The sequence below is a fragment of the Oryzias melastigma genome, linkage group LG7 (assembly GCF_002922805.2).
Source record: "Oryzias melastigma strain HK-1 linkage group LG7, ASM292280v2, whole genome shotgun sequence".
NCBI classification, from domain to species: Eukaryota; Metazoa; Chordata; class Actinopteri; order Beloniformes; family Adrianichthyidae; genus Oryzias; species Oryzias melastigma.
In genome coordinates, this window is record NC_050518.1 from 29160911 (window position 1) to 29184087 (window position 23177).

At 39.4% G+C, this 23177-nt stretch overlaps 1 protein-coding gene across 1 annotated transcript in view; it reads left to right on the forward strand.

Annotated features, from left to right (window-relative positions):
* Nucleotides 1–8342: 8342 nt before the first annotated feature.
* tns2a (tensin 2a) overlaps nucleotides 8343–23177 on the forward strand; it is a 61039-nt gene continuing 46204 nt past the window's right edge. Inside the window, exon 1 of the mRNA XM_024294000.2 lies at nucleotides 8343–9013. Within this exon, the coding sequence (XP_024149768.1) occupies nucleotides 8885–9013 (129 nt within the window). The 5' untranslated portion in view covers nucleotides 8343–8884. The remainder of the gene's footprint in view (nucleotides 9014–23177) is intronic.

Genomic DNA, 23177 nt, shown 5'->3' on the forward strand with positions numbered 1-23177 from the left:
CTCACACCTGATTCTGGTTCTAACAACTTCAAGTTGATTGAATCAAACATTTTCAGCTGTTCTGAAACCGAAAACCCTGAGTTTGAGAATTTTGAGTCTAGTGACTCTAAGTTCAGGTTCGAACTCTAAATTTGTTGAACATGCTTCTTGAAACGGGCCCCAGGTCTAAAGGCAGGGATGCCCAGTTTAATTTAGTTTTAGTATTTTCTATGTTTCATGATGGATGTTATATTTTGGTACAATTACGAGTGAATCCTGTTGCGACAACTGTGTTATGTAATTGGGCTATATAAATAAAATTGAATTAATCTGTTATGATAATGGATGAATGACAAGTCCATCAAACGCAATGCATTGTGGTCCACACATCCAATCAATCAATCCAGTGAGCACCGATGCACACAGGCTTTTTTGCAGACTTTTGGGAAATTTCCAGAACACTGGGTTTGGGAATTGTAGCTTTGAACCCACAAAAATTGCCCTGTATATGACATTGTGCTCTAAGTACTGAGGGAATCCAGAAAAATTGTCATACTTGGCATCGCCAGTTCAATGAAAAGCAACATTTCTACAAAATAAAATGAGATAAACACCAATAAATAACCACAAACTTTTTCTGACACAAACTTAGACAAATAAGTGATTTTTTTGAAGGTGAATTTTACCTGGTGGTGATTCTTTTTAAGCATGTGAAGTGGGTGCCCATTGAAGTTCTGCACAGCCTCTGTTGGTTAGGGGGGTTTACATTAACACAAAATGATAACTATGTTCCATTTTTTTGAATAAATCTCACTAATTTTTTTTTTCCCTTCATCCTGTTAAAGACAAAACGTTCTCTCTTTTCTATACGAAGAAAAAATTAAATAGATAATTATTATAATAAACTGCTCATTTCAGCCACTTCCTCATGCACCGCACGAGTGGGAGTCATTGAAATGTATCTTAATCAACTCAACATGAGGCGGTTTGGAGACGTCCGGGTTAACCAGAAGGGGTTTGTGGAATCCGTTAGGAAACGCTTGGGTCGTATTTTTCAGTTTTCTTCTGACGATTAAATGTCTCCCTTAAAAATCAGTGAAACCACAGTCAGCTGAGGCTTTCCCATCATTCCAGGATAATCAGAGACAGTGAGAGAAAGAGACCAGCCCGGCAACCGAAAGATTTGAGAAAGGAGGTTTCTGTGCCTGAAAGACGGAAATCTAACTGAAAAATTCTAACAAAAATAAAGTTCTCTATAAGAAAAACAAAGCATCAGGGAGTTATGTAGGTTTTAGTGTTCCTGCCTTTTTAAATGTAAAGTTTTTTTTAACCTCATAGGTGTAAAAGGAAATTGACATTTATTCTTTGTTTAGAAAACTGTTTCTTTTACCAGGAGATTTTTGTGCAGATTTTCATGCAGATCATTTACTTCCCTTTGAGGAGTTAATCAAACTCTAATAAACGGTCATTATATTGAATGGCTTCAAAGGTACGTTGGTGTGTTTACTGTATATTAGTCCAAATATGTCTATTTATGATTAGGAGCAATTATTATGTCAATAAGATTGCATCATTTTTTTAAATTTTCTAATCAATTAATACATTAATATCTCCAATAGATTTGATGGATGTGTTTTTCTTCTTTTGTTTTTTTAATTGGAAATAAACGAAGAAATCAGTTCATCAAAAATTAATGGAAATTGAGGATTTTATTTCATAAAATGATGTGTTGTAGATCTGTTTCCAATCATATTTGTTACTGCAGCCCCATTGAGGTAAAGGGAAAGTTCAGGTCAAACCGTTTATTTGTTTTCAGGAGACTCTTTGGAAAGAGTTGATTTACAATAAATGTTTTGTTTTTGCTTCAAAAGTCTGTGTTTGCTCTAAACATGCGTCTTGATTGAATGTTCTATTTACTCGCTGAATGCCAAAAATTCATTTTTTTCTCATTCTTGAAGCTTGCTTCCTCTCTGCTGGAGGAAAAATGAAGATCATGTTCATCTGACAGACTCATTTACATCCAACATTGTAATTTATTTTGTGGTTTCTTTTTGAAGTTTTTTTGGTTCTCCCTTAAGTTCCAGATCATGATGCTCCCACTGCCGTGCTTTTGTCACTTGTCCTCATCACAAACACAGTTTAGTTTTAGATTTTAGTTTTTGAAGCATATGCTTTTTTTTTCTTAGACTTTGAAGGAAGCTAGGATGAAACCCGAACTCTTTTTTTCCAGTGTGACTCGCTTTCTTCTTAGTGTTCATTCACACAACCAAAGTTTATTTATTTCTGGGGAAACCAAAACCAGCAAGAGAACCAAAGGAAGTTTGTGTGTTTTTGTTGTTTGTCACTGTTTCATGTTTGATGTTCAGGCATGTGTCAGATGGTATCAGTTGTAAAATATCATCTCACAGGATCAGCCAGGATCTTCAAACACACATAAATCATGTTAAAACCTTCAGCTTGAACAAAAGTTAAAGAAAAAAAGTTTAAAAGTAAATATCTCAAAGCTGGCTGACAGAAGAACACTTTGTAACCAGATGGACTTGGAGGAGAGAGAAAGAGGGAAGTACTCAGTCAATCAAAAAGCACAAAAAATCTGTCTTCACTGTTTTGAGAGGTTTAGTCATATTTTCAGTTGTTGAATTCTGGGATTTGGTATTCTACAGGTGAAAGGAAGCGACACAGATGATGAACTAATGAAGAAGAAATGATGACATCTCAGAAAACCACAGAACTGAAGCGAATCAACAGGAAACAGAAGGAAAACAAAGCAGCAGAAAGTTTGGGACAGTTTAGGCTGCTGTAACACTACAACTGGTCCAAACGTACTGAAGCAAATGTTCCTTTTTCTTTGCTCTCCAAGTTCAGAGAAACTCCTCCACACAGGAGCATCCAGACTGTTGGAATGTGACTCGTTTCCAGTCAGTCTGGACTGATTTTTATTTTAATATGTCCCATCTGCTCCCGACTTTATTTTTCAGAGCATCAAACCTGATAGACATCCCATCATCTACGTTCACATCGGGAATGTGACATGTGTTCAAGAACACACTGAATGTACATTCTTAAAAGCACATTCAGCCCATGTATTCACATTGGACAAGCAGGGAGGGGCTTCTTCTTTGTTTTTCTATTTACTAGCTCATATCTGCCATCTAGAGTAGAAGGATGTTTAGTGCAAAAGATCAAAGTGGTGTAAATCTGGTGAGTCTTGCTCAAGGCTTTTTCTTTCACAGCTCTTTTCCAGTTTATAACAGATTTCTTGTTCCATAGATCCAGTTGGACATAGAGCCTAAAAATAGCCGTAGAAACTTGCGTAGCAACTCTACTCATGTACCCAAGAGTTTTGATAAAGCACATTCACATGCATTAACATAGAATTTTCTTTGGACGAGGTCGTTTAAATGAATGTTACCTTGCACCGTTGTGAATGTAGCTTCAGTGATGCTTCTCCTTTAAAGGCAGTTTTGTCTTCAAAAGGACTGACGGTACTCTGTCATGACTCTGTTTTCCTTTTTTTTCTTTTTTTTAAGGTTTTTTGGTGCTACTTTTACTAATGTTTATTCCAAAATGCTGTGTCTTGTTACTGATAGGCTTCAAATCGCCCAAAATTTTAATAAAATATAGCTTTATCTATAAAGCACTATTTATACAACAGTAATGCAAAATACTTTGCACACTTAAAACAATTAAAAATATTAAACATGTAGGATGAACCCAAACCTCCTGACCCCCACATCCAACGTAGTTTAACATAAGATGACACATTGATGAAACCCGAAGTATGGAAAAAAACAGAAACCAAAGTGAAAACCTCATGAAACAATATATAGTAATAATCAATAATGTATAGTTATTTTTTTTTTTGTGAAATGACTTTAAATCACAAAACTTTAAAATGATACTGGGCATTAAAGAATGCCAAAAAATATATTTAGCTAAATTGACAGTTGAATGTTTAACTAAAAAACAATGTTTAAAACTTTAGATTTTCAAAACAGTTTTTGTAAAATGCAAAACCGGCTAATATTTTATCTAAAAAAATCCACACAAGAGATGTGTGTATTGAATTTGTGTTTTAACTGCTAATAATTGACTTTTGTATAAATTACTATCAACATGTTTGAATTAAAACTCAATGCTAATTAGCTGCTAGTAGGGCTGCTAGAAGTTTGGGGCAATGGGGTTCTGTCCTCTATTCTCATTTACTTCTTCCCCTCTGTTCTATATTCATTTTGTTTACCTGTGCTTCTGCTTGGTGCAGTGCAATTCATGTGTTGTTCCTCTGGAGGCGTGGTCAATGGCCAAGGACAGGAGCACAGATGAGCCACCTGAAATCTGAACTCTCTTGCTCCCCCAGGGGGAGTGGGAAAGGACAACACATGAACCGCACTGCTCCAAACAATAGCATGGAAAATAAATGATAAAGCAGAAGTTTGAATGCCGGAATCCCCGGAACTGATCTAAAAAATATATTTTAAAGGACTTTAATTGTTCTTTTTCCCTTTGTGTGAATCTTAGAAATACCAAGAATGGTATTATTTGGTAAAGTGGTGTCATTATGACAGTTTTAATTCCATAAAGGTTGTTAGATGGCCAAAACAAAATGAGAAGAACTACAATTTTAGAAAAAATTCCAAACAACTCCAATGATTTCATCCAACTGCCTCCAAAATCTGATGTTTCTGATCAATTCTCACAGAAGCTGTGTGTAACTCTAAGCCAGAGATGTTTTCGCACATCTGTACAAGCTTTAAAGCTCACTGAGGACATTTCAATCAGAGAAGAGTTTGGTGCAGGAGCTCCAGAAAATCCCTGGGGGGGTGGGGCAGGATCATTTTCAGGGTCTTCAGTCAACAAACAGCTGTGATGTTCCTCCGAGGAGCATCACCACTGACCTCATCACCACTGCTTCTATTTCTGTGCTCCTTTGTTTCTTACATTACAATCCCATCTCTTTCTCTCTCCATATTTGGAGCTGGTTGATCTTTTCGACTCCAACCGAAGGTTTTAGCCGTTCCCTCCCCATCAGAGGGCTCATCCGGTTCTGCTTGTAATCTCTGACCCAGACTGGAACTGATTTCTGCCAGTTTCCCAAACATTAGCCAAACTTTTACATTTTTTTGGACAAAAAAGATCAATTTGTTGGTACTCTACTTTAATTTAGTTCCACGGTTTCTAATCAGAAAGCTGATGATCTGAAATCAGTTGGATGTAATGGCTCAATTTGCTGCATCTCTTCCTCTGCATTTACCCAAACACAAAACAAGCAGTGCTGTTGAGATGGGAGTTGATTAGAAGGAGTTCATTTCACGGCGTGTAAAAGCAGGAGGGGGGCTTGCTGTAAACACTGTCTGCAGCCTGAGCTCATGTCTGAGCGCTCGGCGTGGAGGCAGGCGTGCACAGACAGAGGGCTGCACGGTGGGAAGCAGGACTGGAATGGTTGGTGGAGATGCAGAGGTGGGCTGTACGACTCAAGAACCTTTGGCTTCAGACTGAACAAAAACAATGAAAAACTGAGAGAGCCGTGAAAGAAAAAAAAAGCAAAATGGGGCAAAATAGAGGGGGAGGAAATAGGGATTTTGGAGAAACACCAAGAATTTGCCTTGTAAGGGGTACAGCCTCCGTCCTCTGAGCCTCATGAGCTCTGGTGAAGCAGCCAAAACACTCAAGAGAGAAGAAATGCACAACAGCAAAGACTCCATGAGAAAAAGACATTTTTTCATGCTGAAGATTACACGTTTTAGTCATGCTAAAATTAACTCAGAGAGAGGATGACATGCTTACAAGTACAAGTCTAACATTATAAAGACATGACATGAAAAACAGGAAAATATTAGTGTGCGAACCTCTGAGAAACAAAGCGGCTACATCTGAGATCCCACAGGTCATAAAACATCACAAATTCCCAAAGTTTGGCTTGTTGGGAAAAAAATAGAGGGCTGAAGAGTTTGGTTTGGCCCAAAAACAGAGGTTCACTTTTTCTAAAATGCAGTAGCTTATGTGGACAAAGTCAATGCACAAAATCTCAAGCACAGCAGTGGTAGGATGATGATGTGGGCTGGTTTGGGCCCTTCTTGAGATGAAAACTTTGTAGTCAAAGAGTCAGGAACTATTGAAGGACCTGTGAGACCAGGCTCAGTATCAGAAATTCAATGTAATAACTAAACTAGAACTCATGGTGTAACAAAATCAGGAGAAACCAGATGACCTGGCAATGAAGAACTGGAAACCAGAGATATAAACAGTCTGAAAACAGGTAATACAAATGAAGACATATGTGGATGATTTACAGCTTAAACTTGATGTGACCGTCAAAGAAAATGGAACATGAAAAAACTCAAGAAACGCCACAAAAATCCAAATGCAGAATCTTCACACAAGGTCTCAACCAACAATCAATGTCAGGGAGAAACAGTACCCAACAGACGATTCATTTAAGAGAAAGCTTGCTTCTCCAACACCTTAAAAACTGATCAAATCATAAAAGATTGAGTTTTGTGTGGCATAATTCTCTGTTTGCTGGGCTTTCAGTGACAACTCGCAAAAATATAGTTTTCAAGAGATTCAACCAAAAAGTAAGAATCTCTATTTTATTTTATTTATTTATTTATTTATTTGCAAAAATATTAGAGTTGTTGTGAATGCATCAAACCTTTTCCTAATTGATGTATAGTATTTTGGAAGGAAAATGTTATATATGACCTCAAACATAAATCAATAATCATATATAGCTTAATGTTTTCCAAATTCCTGATTGATTATTTTTCTATAGTTTTACACAACCCCACCCCACCCCACCCCCCAACAGAACCAGTTCACCTTAACAAGTCCAAAGTCAAATCCCAAAATCACCCGTGTCCACTAATCCATCCATTTAAAGCAAGCACAAGCTAGTTCTCTGGTATCCAAGCATGGCAAAAAATAATAGTTCAGAGAAACACCAAGAAAAATGGAAATAAAATTGTACGTACATCAGGCCAAATTTGAGCAAAGAGCTTTTGAAAGACAGATTAAAGCTACATTCACATCAGATTCAGCAACACGCGTTCAAGCAGCCACTTCCAATCAAAAGTCTTTGTTAACTCTTGTAAGTTTCTATGATTGTTTTTAGGCTCTATAGTCAAACTTTGACCAATTAGGGGCTTGGATTTGGTAATAATATATGGGTGATGTTCTTTTTGATTCACTGAAGTGCCAACTGAGATCAAATCTTTCATATTTTGGAAGAAAAAAAGTATCCTCAAGATTTGCACCACTTTGATACTTTGAATCAATCCTCTTCCGACTGTGAGAACGGGTGCTGGTAAACAGTAAAAAGAAGAAGAAGCCCCTCCCTGCATCTCCAGAGTGAACACCATGAGCTAAGTGTGCTGCATGAATTAACATTTGGTGCATTCTTGTGTTTATGGCTTCAGAGTGGACCTGTTCATGATGTCAGAAGTGCAAAAGTAAGACACTCACCATATCACCACCTTGAGACTCTTTCTTGAATGCAGTTACAATCTGAGAAACGCAAACTGATTTTATTTTACCCTTTAAATAGAAGTAACAATTTGAGATAACTTCAAGATAAAATTGACTAATTGAAGACAAAAATAAGAATTCCTGCTGTGAGACGGGTCTGAAAGGCCTGCAGCTGGACAAAACAGGCAAAATGGTCAATCATTTTGCACAACAGTTCTTTGAGGTGTATTCAAACTTCAGGTTAATTTCTGCTAAATTGCACAAACCTGTGATTCCTGGAGAAAGTTCTGACTTCTTTGCATATTTTCTTGCAAGTCTGAGCCTCTGCAGTGGGAATGTTTCAACCCAGTGAGGTACAATCTGTCGTTTTGCAAACATCTGGATCCATTCTGGATCAGTGACGTCAGTGAACTCATAAATAAGCATGGAGCCACTTTGCTGTAAAATAATGTATCGAATTTTCTTCTCAAACTGTAATAGATGGATGAAATCTGACAGGAAAACAGGTTGCTGGTGTAAAAGTGAGTTTTTTTTATTGATATTACTGCTGCATCCCGGCTTGCTAACATGTATGTGACCTTCCATTGACAGAGTGTGGGTGTTGTAGGTGTGCATTGTGTGGTGAAACGGACCTTGTTTCACAGAGAAGAGGCCACTGCGTCCCAAACAACGGACGTCTCAGTGCGGCCTGAGTCACCGTCCCTGCACAGCATCCTAACAGCAGCCGTCACTGCTGAGGTTTGCTTGGTTTGTTTTGCAAGACAATACGGACAATGTGTTGCCTGGGCTGAGGAGTAACTGCCTGTATCTGGGAGCAGGAAACAGAGGGGAGCTGAAGAGATGGGTGGGGGTGAGAACAGAGAGGTAATTGTATATGTAAGAGTGAGGCAACCGTAGCAGAGGGGTACTGCTGCAGAGGGAGAAGGAGGGAAGACGTTGCTCTTGGAACGGAGAGAAGCAAGAGGAGAAAAGGAGGAAACGGGTGGATTTCAAAGATGGGAAAGTTGAAAGTTTGATGAGTCAGAGGAGGATCTGGGGAGTCAACAGAAAAAGGATGCAATGAGAAAGTAAGGGACAAGCCAAAGGTGTGCTGAAGAAAGTAACTGCAACAGTTGGTGGGGTGGAGGAAGAAAAAAATGGGGAGTTTACATGTGAGCAAAGGAGGGCCGAGGAGGAGAGGCGAGTGTTTTTAAGGATTGTTTTGAAAGCAGCAGAGCAGGGCAGAGAGTCTCCTTCCCTCTGTCCCTGCAGCAGGGCTGACCGAGAGCCAGGAAAAGGGGAAGGGCGTCCGTCTATCCAGCTGACAAAAACAGCTGTCCAGGAGCTGGATTCGCCCTTGAGGGTCCGGGAGGTGAAGGCGACAAAGAGGGACCGAGGAGGAGGAGGAGGAGCAGGGAGGACAGACGGAGATAGGAAGGCGTCCAGGACCTCGTCCTCTCACATGGGGTGCGTCCTGAGCTCGGACTGGTGCGGCGAGGGAGTGGTGCAGCCGGTGCCGGTGGTCAGGAGCTCGTCTGTGCACAGGAGGAGTCTGGAGAGGAGCGAGAGCGGCAGGATGAGGCTGACAAAGGTCAGTGTGAGGAGCTCTCCATGATGTAGCCTCATCAGAAGGCTCTGTTGTTTCCTCCTTCCGTTCAGACTGAAATGTTTCCACAGGTACAAATCCAACCAAATTCTTTAACTCCCTGAGGTTCCTGGTAGCCTCAACGGAAATGTTTTTAAGACACAGCATACTTAGACTTTTGCTCAGTAACAGAAACTATCTGCACCTGTTACCATAGTTCTAAGGTTCTAAGGTTCTTACATCCACAGTGACTTGTTTACTATTTTTTGCATTAAATATATTTTAGTTGCTAAAAACAGCAAGTTATGACTTAAAGACTCACTGCAATGAAGACCATATTTTTGGTATTCTGAAAATGTTCTGATGATGGATGACATATCTTAAGGAAATTAATCTTAAAATTGCATTTCTGAGTATTTTTATTTATCCAAATCGATGTGAATCAGGAGCAGATGAAAAAATGCTGGTCAAAAAGAACTTATATGTGACATAAAAAATACTTTGGGTGAGTCACAAGCTCCTTGCTCCGAGCTCTCAACAAAAGAGAGGGGAAGAGGGGGCGGGGTTGCTCTGCACTTACTATCTCGCCCACAATCAGGAATGAATTTCTAATAAATTCATGCCATTCTGCAGAAACTATATCCTAGGAAAAGACTTAGAACGGCATAATCATAATTAAAGGACCACTGGGAACGCTTTGGAAATCGATCAAAAGATGATCAGAGTGGGTCTTTAACAAACTACCAAAGCACCTTACAGGGATTTAAAATGGTAAATGGTAAATGGCGTATACTTGTATAGCTAAAAATGCTTGTTTTTGTTGAAAATCTCATCTTCATTTACATTTTTTGAGAATAATAAAAATCTCCACAACACTAACTTATTTTCTATTGATCTTCAGTTAAAATGATTTTTAGACAATTCACATAAAACTTTCATAGTTTTAGAATGTAGAGACCAGTTTTTGATTTCAATCTGAACGTTTTTTTATTCAGTTCGGGCCCATTTTTGTCACTTTCCTGGTCACTCATCCATCCACCCAGTTTCTTCCACTTTTCTAGAAGTTTTAGGACACTTTGTTACTGGTCTTCAGCCAACTTTCAGTCTAGTTCTTGTTTCAGTTTCCAGACCATCTTTACCCAGTTTTCCCGGTTACTTAATGGATGATCCAGTACTTCATGACTAATTTTTACGACCACTTTAAGATCAAGGCATTTGCTTCTTCTCATTCCCATTAAGATACATGTAATACATTTTTCCCTATTTTGTCTTTTAAAGTATATGTCTGAAATAAAATGTTATCATTAGTTTTAGGCCCCCCTCTTCTTTCAAGTTTCAAATCTTCTCCAGGATACAGTCAGTAATTAAAGAATGAACTGAAATCCAACAAAAAAGTGGTTGAGGTTTGACACAACATGAAAGACTTGCATGTAGTGAACAAAAGTTTTAATTGGCTTTGACGTATATTCTGATAACCACATTTCTCCTTAAGTGTTCCATTGCTATATCTATTTTTTGCCAAATGTAGCACAATTTTGAATGTTTTTTTCTAGCAACACACTGCTTCCCGATTGGCTGTTGACCTCGTCAGTCAATCTCTCCTGTGCAGAATGTGCTCAGTTTGCCAAAGTTACCCAAATCTCCAGTTGCAATTAGATCTTTGTTTTCATTCAATTATTCAAGATTTTTTTTCTATGGTTTGAACCTTGAGAGTTTAAGCAAAAGAGAAAAATGTGAAAATGTTCATGTCTGTCTGAGAAAAGTGGAAAAAGTTTGTCCAATAAGGAGTTTTACAGTCTTAATGCTACATTGTGGATTTCATCTTTCAGGGTAATTTTTAAGTCTTGTGATAAACGAGGGACCACTGGGCTGAGATGCTAACAGAGAGGGTTTGTTGTGATGTGACAGTCATGCTGTCGAAACTGCACATTCAGGGACAGAAAACAGAGCGTGCGTGTTTTCTTTGGCTTCGTATTAAAAGAAGCTGTGGATAACCATGGCATCTCTGAGCTGCGGCCACATCTGTGCAGCTATAATAGCTCTGTTGTGAAGTTCTCAGCCCTGCTGCAGTCTTATAAACAGAAGCATGATGCTTGTTCGGGTCAAGCTGTCATGAAGCAACAGTCAGAACTTTGACCTTTGAGCACCAGCGTTCATCACACTGAGCTGAGCACTTGTAGTTTGTTTGATTGACTGGAACATCTGAACATATTTTGAGCATTTTCCTGCATTTCCATGAAAAGAGGAATTTCATCTTTCTTTTTGTTTGAGTCTATGTGCACGTTTGGGCTCTGTGTCAAAGGCTGAGCAGCGTGGGAATGTGCAGCTTCCTGGACTACGTCATCCTGCAGTGACCGACCCCAAACTGGAGGGTGTGGGAACCAGTTAGATCCCAATTATCCTCAGGGAGGAGATGTTGTCTTATCTTTTTATGGTCTTCTTTTAATTAAAGTAGTTTTCCCTTTTATGGTGCTTCTCATAAACACGGATAAACATGTCGGGGTACTGGACCTCCAAAGGATCCAAGAGAACCTGACCAGAATATGACAAAGAATCATACTTGTTTACTTTGGCCTGATAAACAGAAACCAATGCCAATTCTTTACTGGAAGCTGGAATAAAATATCTTCCATATGCTCCTCTGAATAGTTAACTGATGTTTTGTCTGCAACAAGCAGAAAAGACGGTTCGTCAAACACATGAATGGATTCTTCACATAGTATTCATAACTGTGTTTATGTGGTTGGAAGGAACCCAGAACGATTCTGTGGGAATTAGCTTTTAATGGATAATTCTTGGCTCCCCACCAACATGCTTTGTCCAGTCACTCTTGCTGATGAAGAGTGTCAATAAACAGCCCTGTGTGGGTGGAGTCTGGATATAAACAGCTCCTGGCTGAAGGAGTCAGTAGTTCTAATGGAGACTGGAGCTGCTCTGCATAGATGGTGGTGCAGGATTAAGGTGGAGCTCGTTCTACAATCAGAGGTGGTAAAACCAACGGCTTGGATGTCATTCCACCATTGAATAGTTTTATATTCACATTTTATTGGTGGAAAAAATTAGAAGTTTCCTAACAAGTGGGAACTAATTCCAGCATGTACTAATTCAGGATTTTCTGGAGTATAAGTTTCAGAAGAAAAAAAAGTCTAATCAAGAAGAATAAAACCATATTTAAGTTGCGCTGGAGTATAAGTCGCATTTTTGGGAGAAAAGTCTGACATTTCAGAACAAATTCACTAAGCCCGGTGTAATGCTGTGTACCCACCAAACGTGATTCACACATCAAGCTCACATTTACTGCCTCTTTTGATGCAGGTCAAATTGGATGGTCAATGCTTGACCAAATCTGTTTTCATAAACTAGACACTCCCGTCGCATGTGGGAGAAGCTACTATCAAGTTTTTCGCCTCATAGCTACAGTGAAAAGTTGACTGTATATCTTATTTTTAATGCACCGAAGACACAAGTGATATCAAGAGATTGAATGTATTTATTTTAAATAGTTCTACAAAATCATCGATTATCATGTCTCCATGTCTGGAGCCGCTCCTGTGTATAAGTTGCACCGCTGACTAAACTATGCAAAAAAAACTGTGATTTATACTCCGGAAAATACAGTAATGTGTTTTATGGGTGGATACGGGAGGTCTCTGGGTAAAAACTGTCAAACTTGTGCAGAGCATGCAGGTGGACCACATGATATGCCAAGGTTGCTTGGTGGACCCGTAGAGAGGAAATGTTCATGGACATCTTTTTCTACGGGCATGCTGCAGTCAACAGGTCATAGTGCACACTATTAGCATGTAGTTTGTGTGGACATGCTACGGGCACTTACGTATCACCTGCACATGCCATGTGTGAGGTATGTGGTCAGTACTCACACCTAACTAATGACTAGAGTGTGTCAGCCTTCCACGTGTGACCAAGTACATTCAACTTCCAGTAGCCTTACAAATACTTCACGATACACATACTGTCATGGAGCAATCTGCTGCTACCATCTCCAGCCACCAGAGGGAGCGCTCACTACCTACCACCACCTGGACTCACCAGCTCAGCTGTTCCCCATCACCTCATCACCTCCTCAGCATTTAGTCTGGCTCCACACTCCACTCCCCGCGAAGCTTTGCATGTGCCTCTCTGCCTGCATCGCCGAGCGTTCTCCTCCTGTTCTCTCCTTCTGTGTTCCTCAGACCCTGCCTCGCCTGGCCCCTGCCCTCACCCTCGCCTGGATTCTGACCACTCTGGATTTCCTGTCTGTCCCAACTCTAGCTTTGTGGACTTTAACCTATGCATCACGCCCATTGCCCTGTCTTCACCAAATAAACCTGCTGCACGTGGAACCATCTGTCTGCCTGTTTCGTGACACATACCACCCGCACAACAATGGTACGTTCCATTTTCAGGTGGGAACACGAGCCTAATGGGAGTTACAAACCAACGCATTCTCAATTCTAACTCATCAAATATGGAGTTATGGTTCTGGCCCCCTTGGTCTCATTTTTTATCAATTTGAGTATCCCAAACTGGTCTTTTTTTGACGTGCTGGCTGTTCCCATTAAATCAGGGGTCCCCAACCTCCAGGCCTCGAACTGGTACCAGTCCGAGGGCCACTTGGTACCAGGCCACAGAGAGTGAACAAAAGCATAATCAAAAGTCCTCAACTCTCAGAAGGGGACGTGAACCAGACCGATACTGATGCCCTAACCCAGTACCGGTCTCCTAACCCTAACCTGGTTCCACGTCCGGTACCGTGTCCCAAGGGTTGGAGACTTGTGATTTAATGGGAACAGCCAGCACGTCAAAAAACGACGAGTTGTGGAGACCAAAACTTCAAAAAGTGACATGAATTGGGGCAGAACCATATTGCCATATACTGTATGACGAGTTGGGAGTGAGGATGTGTAGGCAAAACACATCTTTGATATGTGGTTGCACCTGTCTACGACCCTCCACAGACTCAAACAACCCAAAAACCTGCAACACTCATTCAGGTGCATTTGGGCTTCACTTTGGGGTTTGGGTAGGTGTGTCAAATCTTCCAATTTAGATTTAACAGAGACATCAAAAGCTACCAAGATAGAAAAACAATATTGATAACCAATTAAGTTTTAAATTCTGATATTCTTAAATGTTGCACTCATTAGATTGTTGGACTGTTTTAACAATGGTAGGTCAAGTTTCCTATAAGTCATGAATTTAATATCACATCTTCCTTGTTATTGTTCCTTACAGTAAATGTGACTTTAAATTTGTGGATTTAAATAATCTTCAGGTGTACTTTTAAAGAAATTGATCTTCGGGAACCCAGCTGTACTATAACTGGTTTAACCAGTTAAAAATCTGCGTCTTTAAATCTTTCTTTGAAAGCTGGTTGCTCTGTTTTCATTCCGTTGTTGAATGCACGCAGAGACCTGGAGCTGTGTCAGTGGTTTCGTATTTATTTGTGTAGCTTCCCAGTAATTCTTCCTTTCAGGAAACGTTTGGGTTGGCCGTGACGATACAGAGGCCATGAGCCACAGGCATTCACTACAAACACACCCAACAAAGGACGGAACAGTGACCAGTCAGGGTTAAATTTAGACACTCCCACATGCTCTGTATCCACAAGAGCAGCAGATGCATCCCTCACACTCCTACAAATAAAAAGTTAAAAGCCTCCATGAAGTCCAGGGCGGCGATGGCAGTTGTAGCCTGGATTCCTGCGGCTTGAAAACAAAGATCGTTCCCAAACTCGGAGCTGGATTTGAGGAACGCTTGTTGTTGTGTGTAGCGGTCACACAGATGAAAGCTGATCGGGGGAAAAGGGAAAGACATAAAACCCCCATTTCCTCTCGCGGCTACATTCCCAACATATCCCAACACCGCCCTGAAAAGAAACACCTCCTAGCGAACTGCGTACAAATTATTTTTCTCTTTTACACACAAAAATGTTGAACTTCATGCTTGGCCAACTCCTGGAAATGTCTGCAGCACAGAGAGAGCGGCTTCATGGAAGTCATCGGTGCAATAAATGAGAACATGTGCTCATTTGTGTCCGCAGCATCACCCAGCATTCCCACCGCTCCTTTGCTCCTTCAACAGCTGCACCTTATCAGTGCTTGGCTTAGTGCTGTCTTACACAATCCGTTGTCAAGCTGCCCCCTTTTCCAGCCTCCCCCTTCGCTCATTTCCTCTTGGCTGGGGTCCCCACTCTGTCAACCTCTGTCTCATTTACCTCCAAGCATGGTCCAAGTCCCTCCACATCTGCAGATCGTCCAGCAGCAAGAAGCACCTTGCATTACTGTGTCAGCTGCGTTTGTTATTCTGTGCAGAAAAAGAAATTAATTACCCCTCTGGTTTTATTCACCGCAGCTCCATCCCTCTTTTCTCCACCTTTAATCCAGTATGACCCTCCCCCAACAACTACAACCCCTCATTCCAATCCAAAGCACCAGCTTCCTGTCTCACATCCTCCCTCGGTGTGGAGTTTCTTATTTTCTTACTGCTTTGCTCCATGTTTCTTCATCGTGAAATTAGCTTTGATTTCCTAAAACTCCAGCAAAAAGAAAAAAAGAGCACCGCACATGCTAGTCTCTGTATATCATATAACCCATTTATACTGAAAAAACTCCACAAGCTCTATACCTGCATCCTATGTGGAGCAAAGTGATGCAGCAGAGAAAACCGATACTGAAGCATTTAAAGTCAAAGACTGGAGACCATTACAGGCGACTCCGAAGGAATGCACGTCCATGCATACGTTAGCGTAATTGCAACCATAAGTGTACCCAGAGCTGCATGTTTGTCATAATTATGTGGAGTCCAAAAGAAGGAAAGGTATGCTTTCATCTCTTTTTTGCACATTTCATACTTAAAGATATTTCATATATAGTGTTTTAAAATTTCTCATTGTGTTTTTCTAGAATGTATGTCACTTCTTCAGTTATACCACTAGGTGCTGCTGCTAACACATTTATTAGCCCTGAGCCACACAGCCAAAGCAGGTGTGAAATTTAGCCACGCCCCCTTTCTTTATTTGAAGCACTTTTACTCAAATATTTTGCCCAAAGTTATAAAAAAAAAGGAGATTCTGCACTAAGGCATTTATGATTTTATTGTTTTGAATTTTTGCAGTAATTTGTCATAGTTTTTGAATTAAGTTATTTATTTAAGCTGATAAACGTTTTTCTTTTGGTTCTACTTTTATTCTTTTTAGTTTTTATGAGTGTGTATTTGTACATGAATATACATTTTCTCCACAAAGGATTAGTTTGTTTTTGGTAAATAATTTTGAGCATCAGACAATGAATTCAAGCGTACCAATAGAGTTTGAAAACTTCAGCTAAAATGTGTGTCAGTTAACACCAAACATCTTTAATTGTGTCATTTTAATTAATGATTTACCTAGTTTATTTTATATTTTGTCTTTGCTGTTTCACACAAACTCAAGCATATGTAAATGCAACATTAAGGGCTTATTTTGTATAGAAAATTACATTTTACAGCTGTTGGGAGACTTCATACTTCTAAATTCTTCTTAAAATGGTTTGACACATATTTGTTTTCAGAAAATAGTGCCATTGCAAAAATTAAATTAAATGATGTTATTATTAGCTTATAAAAAGTGTTTGATGGAAGTTTTAAACAAGTATATTTAAAAATCAAGTGAGTAAAATACTTAGTAAAACTTAGTAAAAGCTGAAGCAAAAATAAAAATTCTAAACTCAATAAACTTTATAAATTTGAATGTAATCAGGTGTAAAGTACCACGTGGTCAAAAAGAACTATGTGTATATCATTAGTTTCTGCCAAAAACAGTCTAAAACTAATAAATTACTTGATAAAACGCAAAAACCCAAATTCCTTTCAGTATTTTATATTGACAATCTCTAACACAGCCAAGTGTTTACAGCAAAATCATAGAAATTAATTCACCCAATCAGAAGGGAGTGTGTTTACGCGCCCCACTGCAGATGAGCCAATCAGAAGACAGGATGGTCGGCACCAGCCTTCCTCCCATGCTTTTAGCCCCGCCCCCGTCAGAGCGGGCTGAGGAGCGGGGCTTCCAGAATCCCGGGCCGCCTCAGAGCGCCGAGCTGACGGGGACGGCCGCCGTCTGAAGCAGCGGACATGCTCAGCGGGAAAATGAACAAGGTGGGGTAAGAAGGCTTTTAAGCAGCGCAGGGGCAGTTTTGGGGGGGTCTGTTCCTCCCTTTAGGAACCCCAGGCAGGCAGTATTTACAGAAACTCGTTTGTTCTTTATTGAAATATGAAGCTAATTTTTGGACTCATTTGTTGCGCACTTTCAAAGTTTTGTGTTTACAGGGATGAATGCGGTTATTTTCAACTGGTTTGCGCCCCAATGACAAAACGTGCGCATCTTATGTGTTTGTAATAACAGCTTGGTGACACCATGAGTTTGCTAAGTCATGAAAGTTAACATGAAATGTTCTGGACGGAGTCATATGATGCGTTCAGCCGCGCGGGGTTACAGGTCCAGCTGTCAGGGGCTTTTAATTTGAAAGGAAGAAGTCCAAGAAACTATACTGGAGGTTTTGTTAAGTGGTTTTCCAGTGAAACTCCCGGTGTTGTTCCAGCTGGAATAAACCTGGATTCTCCTTGCTTTATTTTTAGAGCATCCTGAAGCTGTAGAAGTAGATTTTTGAATGACAGCATTTTGTTCACATCTGGAAAATCAGCTGTTTGATGAAGCTTCTCATTGTTTCTCTGTTTTTTTTTTCCTGCAATGATTTAAGATCAAGAGATTTGGTGGTTGAGGGACTACAGCTTCATGATGCTGTGGTCTTGTGTTGTGCCTCAGCTGTTGGTGTCAGGGGTGTCAAACTCAATCACACATGGAGCCAAAATCCAAAACACATCTTAAATTGGGGGCCGAACAGGATAAACGTTTATTGAACACTCTAAAACAAAATTTTAAAAAACTTTAAAACCTTAACTTTTGAACATATTTATAAACTAGACATATAGCAGTACCTAGTATGCTAGTTTGAATGCTGTACGCTGAATTTGGCTGCTGAAGATGATAGATAAAAACGCTGAAGCTGATAGCCAGCTAAAATATTAGCTATACCAAATTAGCCTAAACAAAACTTAAAAAAAAACCTAGCTTAGCCAAAGCAGCTAGCATGTAGCTGAAAAATAGCTAAACTTCAAAATAGCCTAATAAACTGGAAAAAGCCTAAATTAGCATGTAGCTGCAGTATTAACTAAACTCCAAAATAGCCTAAAAAAATCTTAATAAATGCCAAAATAGTCCAAAAATTTAGCAGAATGCCAATTTTCAAAACTTAAAAACTGTAACTTTTTAACATAATTATGAATAATAAAAAGGCAGGAACATTATTCCAGAATAATACAACTTAGACATTAACTAACTTTCAATATTTTACTCTCCCTACATAAATATATATTGTCAAAATTATACAAATAAGCGCAAGATAACATTGGACCATTAATAAAAATAAAATTAAATGATCTGAAGGGGCCAGATATAATTACCCGGAGGGCCGGATCCGGCCCTTGGGCCTTGACCTTGATACGTGGTGTAGCTGATGGCTGGTGATGAATTTGGCTCCTGTCCTGCTTGTCAAAAGGAGGAAAACCTTTTATTTTGGATTAATAACAACATGACACCTCTCCAACTTTCCATCCACTGACTGGTTGAAGAGAACATTTACATCAATCCACATTTTCCTCAAGAAGTTTCTGAAAAAAGAAAACCCTCAAGCAGGAAACTTAGAGGTGTGTCTCCTCAGCACGAGGCTGGAGATGCTTGGCGAGCAGCAACACAATACTACAGTTGTTTTGGGTGTACAGGAGCTATTCTATATTTGTAATTACTGGGTGTAACTGAGAGGTCTGATGGCACGGGGTGGTTGTGTTTCCCCGGGACGCCCTCCGTTCACTGCCAACCAGTCAGGAGGAGGCTGAAACGGGCTGCGTCCTACTCCCTGGTGCCAGATGCTGTTACACTGGCTGGAAACCCACACTATCCACCCTCACCTGCTGCTCTAAAACAGCTTGGATGCAGCAGATCCACTTTGATTTAATCTTTAATCTCCCACCTGAATGGTTTTACATGAGGCCTTCACTGCAATGCTCTCACTGTGACCAGGTGACCGGAAAAGGAGCAACACTTTGAGGGGTAGCAGTTCATTTAGCTGCTAAATAAAAGAGTATAGGCTCCTCTGTGTGTGCAGCAGGAGTCCAAACGGAAGCGTGTCAAGGCAGCGAGCTGACCTCACCTCGGGAACAGGCTGTCTCTGTTCCCTGCACCGCCTGACCCGCCCTGTGGATGCATGAAAACACACACTGACCTTACTGCCAGCAAATGATGCAGGAACCCGGGTGAGATCATTTGAATAGAAGGTGGACTCTTACATAGACAGAACACACTTCTAAATGCTGGGGTGTGTGGAACAGCACAGAACCAGTCTGCTGTAACTCTGGCAGAAAATGAACGACTTCAGGTAACTCTGAGGTAAATGTCCACCTTTAGAATGAGTGTCTGTTCTTAATGTTTTTTTATATAAATCCCAGATCTAAAGATTTTATCTTTGAAAAGAGATTCAGATGAAACTCTTTAATTTGGTCCAAATAAGTACCCAAGAAAAGTTCAACTTTATTGCCTAACACTAGTTCCTGGTCAAACAAAACCAGCTTATAGTTGGACCACATTTTAAAGTATTTATGCAAAAATAATCTTAAGATCTAAAAGAGATTTGTAAGAAATAGTTAATAAGTCATCTCTTTTTTTTGGTACTCTATATCGTCGTTTGCATCATAAGTGTGAAAAAACTTATTTTGGAGTGGTACGTCCTGACACAATAGCAGCTATCTTTTTCATTATCGTTGACAAACATTGAAAGGAACTGGTTTGTCAAATGTTTATTTTACTACAGTTTTAAATTCATCCTCTAAAAATGGTGCAAATTCTTGTCTTTTTCCCAAGAAAAATTCTGAGCCAAAAATTTGTGATTCTGCTTCTAGTTAATATGTTTTTTTCTTTTCCTGAGTTTATGTCTCCAGTTTCGCGTCAGATATAGTTCTGGTTTCTCTCTGTTTGAACAGAACAAACCCCCTTTTGGGTCTGTTTTCATCTTATTCAGACTCAAGTATCATTTCAGAAAGTCCAGATGGATCAAAAGATATATTTTTTAATTTATTTATTTTTTAATATTTGTCACAAAAAATGTTTGACTGTCAATAAAAAAACACAATGCTACCTTGCTATATCATGGCTTACCTTTCGCGGTCTCACTGTTTCATGGACTTTTGCCCGCACAATTTTGTATGCTTTTTAAAAATATATATGTTTTACAGTTTATAGTCTGTCTGTGTCCTGATTGGCTGTGGATCATTGTCAATCAAATTCCGTTGTGCCGTGTCTCCTGTAAAGAATGCGTACAGTTTACTAGATCTGCACAAATCTTCAATTGTGATCAGATCTTTAATTTCTGACTACAAAACTGGACTTATTTTTCTATGAAGGTTTGAATTTTGAGAGGTTAAACAAGAAAGAAAAGTGTAAAAATGTTCATGTCTGTCTGAGAAAAGTGTGTGAAGTGTGTAGTGAGGAGTTTTACAGCCTTAAAGCATCTGTAATCCTACTTCACTGATTTCACCCATCGTGATTTATTAAAATAACCCTGAAATAAACTAGGGAAGACTGCATTAAAATTTGGTACAATCCTAACTTAGAAATTGAATATTGATTTCTTGATTTTTTAAATCAATGACTATGATTTTTTTTTAATCTTTTTGTATTTTTCCAGTTACTGTTGGTCACAACCAAAAAAATAGTTTTAGAATGAAAATTTAGCAGGAAAAAAAAACATTTTTGTGATATTATTTTAATTTTGTAATCAAATTTAAGTATGTATGTGAACTGAAATCGAATCAATTTAGTAGTTTAACAGAAAACCCAAATGACGTTAAATGTTAATGTCACAGTTGTAACAGTTTTTAGTAAATCCTAGATGCAGCTTTTGAAAAATTGGTTTGCACGGATGAATGGTAACCTCAGCATCAGAAGGTTAGAACATTTCAGCTTGTAAGTTTTGTTAATTTTGTTTGACTAAATAAATGGTCATGATGTCCGACAAGTCAGTCGAACTCGTTTGCACCAAAAAGACAAAACTGGATTCAACGGTTTTATAGAAAGGACAGTCTGACTGAAAACATCCGATTCGCAAAAAAATGGTTGTTGGCGATGTACTCTCCAGTCTATCTTCTTTTTTGAATCAGAAGACATACACTGCTAAACAAACAAACAAAAAAAAAACATAAAAGCCTCTCTTATACTTGACAAAAACCTCTGGAATATCTCCCAAACAATTGGAGAAATATCTTGCTGACTGATGAGACACAAGTAAATGTGCATCATAGGACTAGTCAAACATGGTGGTGGTAGTGTGATGGTGTGGGGCTGCGTTGTAGCTTCAGAACATGGACTTGTTCGCGTTGGATCAGTTCCTGTTAAGAACCAGTTCAATGTCTGCCAAAGAGCCCCCTTTTCTGGGTTCAGTCTCTGACTATCTGTGGGTGGAGTCCAAAACACAGTTCTGATGCGACCATCACCGTGGAAATATCAAAACTATTTTTAGACAGATTGGCTCTGTCTGGCTGGCTTGTTTGTTTTTACATTTGTGCTTGTGAACCTCATGTATGAATCTGACCCCTCCCTTTCTGAATTCAGCCTCTGTTTGATAACAGCTGTTGGCGGGGCAGCTAGGAAAAAGTGGGGGTGAGTGGGGGTGTCGGGTTAGAAAGCCTCTCTTTGACTGCAAAAACGTTTGATTTCTTTTTCTGCCAGAAGGCTAAAAATGTCAGAAAGGACCTTGTTGTTCATGGCAGATGTTGCTGCGTGGACCGTGGGGGGGTCGTCTGGGAGCACACTGGGACAGGAAGAGGAAAAGGGACGGCTGTCTGTTTTTACCAGCTTTCTTCAGAGAAGCAGGTCTGGAGTTTCAGATGAAGAGTTTGAGGTTTCAGGTGTTTGTTGGCATTTTATTCCACTTCTGTGGAAGCTGGAGCGCTCCCAGCGGGTTGACGGTGTGAATCTTTCTGCCAAGCATTAAAACAGATCTAATCTGTTTCTGTATGACTTCAGATTGTTGACTTCCACAAGTTTAAGCAGAGACGGTTTTGTTTTTGGTGTCTTCGTTGACGGTAATTGCTGTCCTGAGGACAGAGCTTTGAGTTTCTGTTGTTTTCCTTTAAAAGGCCGTAAACATCCTCCTCTTTTTGAACACGCTGGTTTAGAATTTCAGCGTATCATGTCAGTGAAACTGTTAGAAAACAATATCTGCTTTGTAGACATTTGTGTTTAAGGGTTTTTTAGCATCTGTGTTGCTAATATAAATTGGTTTTAAAAAGTTTCCTTTCCTAAGCTAATTAAAACATAGATTTAAAATAGAAAAAGTAAATGTACTTTACATGTTTTTACTGTAATGCATCAAACCAACTGGAATTTGGAAACAGCAAATATAAAAACTGACTATTTGTTTTTGTTCCACTTTGACAGAACTGAAAAAAACTTCAATGTGTTTTAGTTAAATCCTGTCTTATCTGAGAATGCATGTTTTCATCAGTCTGATAGGGTTATACTAATTCTACAATTTGATAAAAACCTGCAATGTGCAATATTGGTGATTGACATTGTGATGAGAATATGACAAGTAGCAAAACAACAAATACATTATTTCTATTTCACTGCAACAGTTTTATTAAAATAGAAGTCAACATAAATTATACTGCAAGTTATCTCAATGAGAGACAGGTAGGACCTTGTATGTCTCTAAAGAACAATTATCTACCTTTCTTGTAGTACTGGAGGAAACTAATGGGGACAGCAAGTAAGAACCATGTAATTAGTGCACAATTGGGCTTTTTAAAAAAAGCAATAGTTTATTTTTCTATGCATGTGTGCAAACATTTAAGGTAACCATTTATCGTTGTTTAAACCGTCTTTTGCGATTGATAGCAATCAACATATACTTAATCCTATACAGTATGTCACAGCTGCCCTTACCCATGGATACGGGCTTTCTGCGGGCAAAAAGTGGGCAAACTTGCACAAGGCTCAAAGGTCGACTGCGAAATATCAAGGTTGTAGACCGCTGGGTGGTACTGTAGAATGGAAATGTTCGTGCTGTTTTTTTTTTTT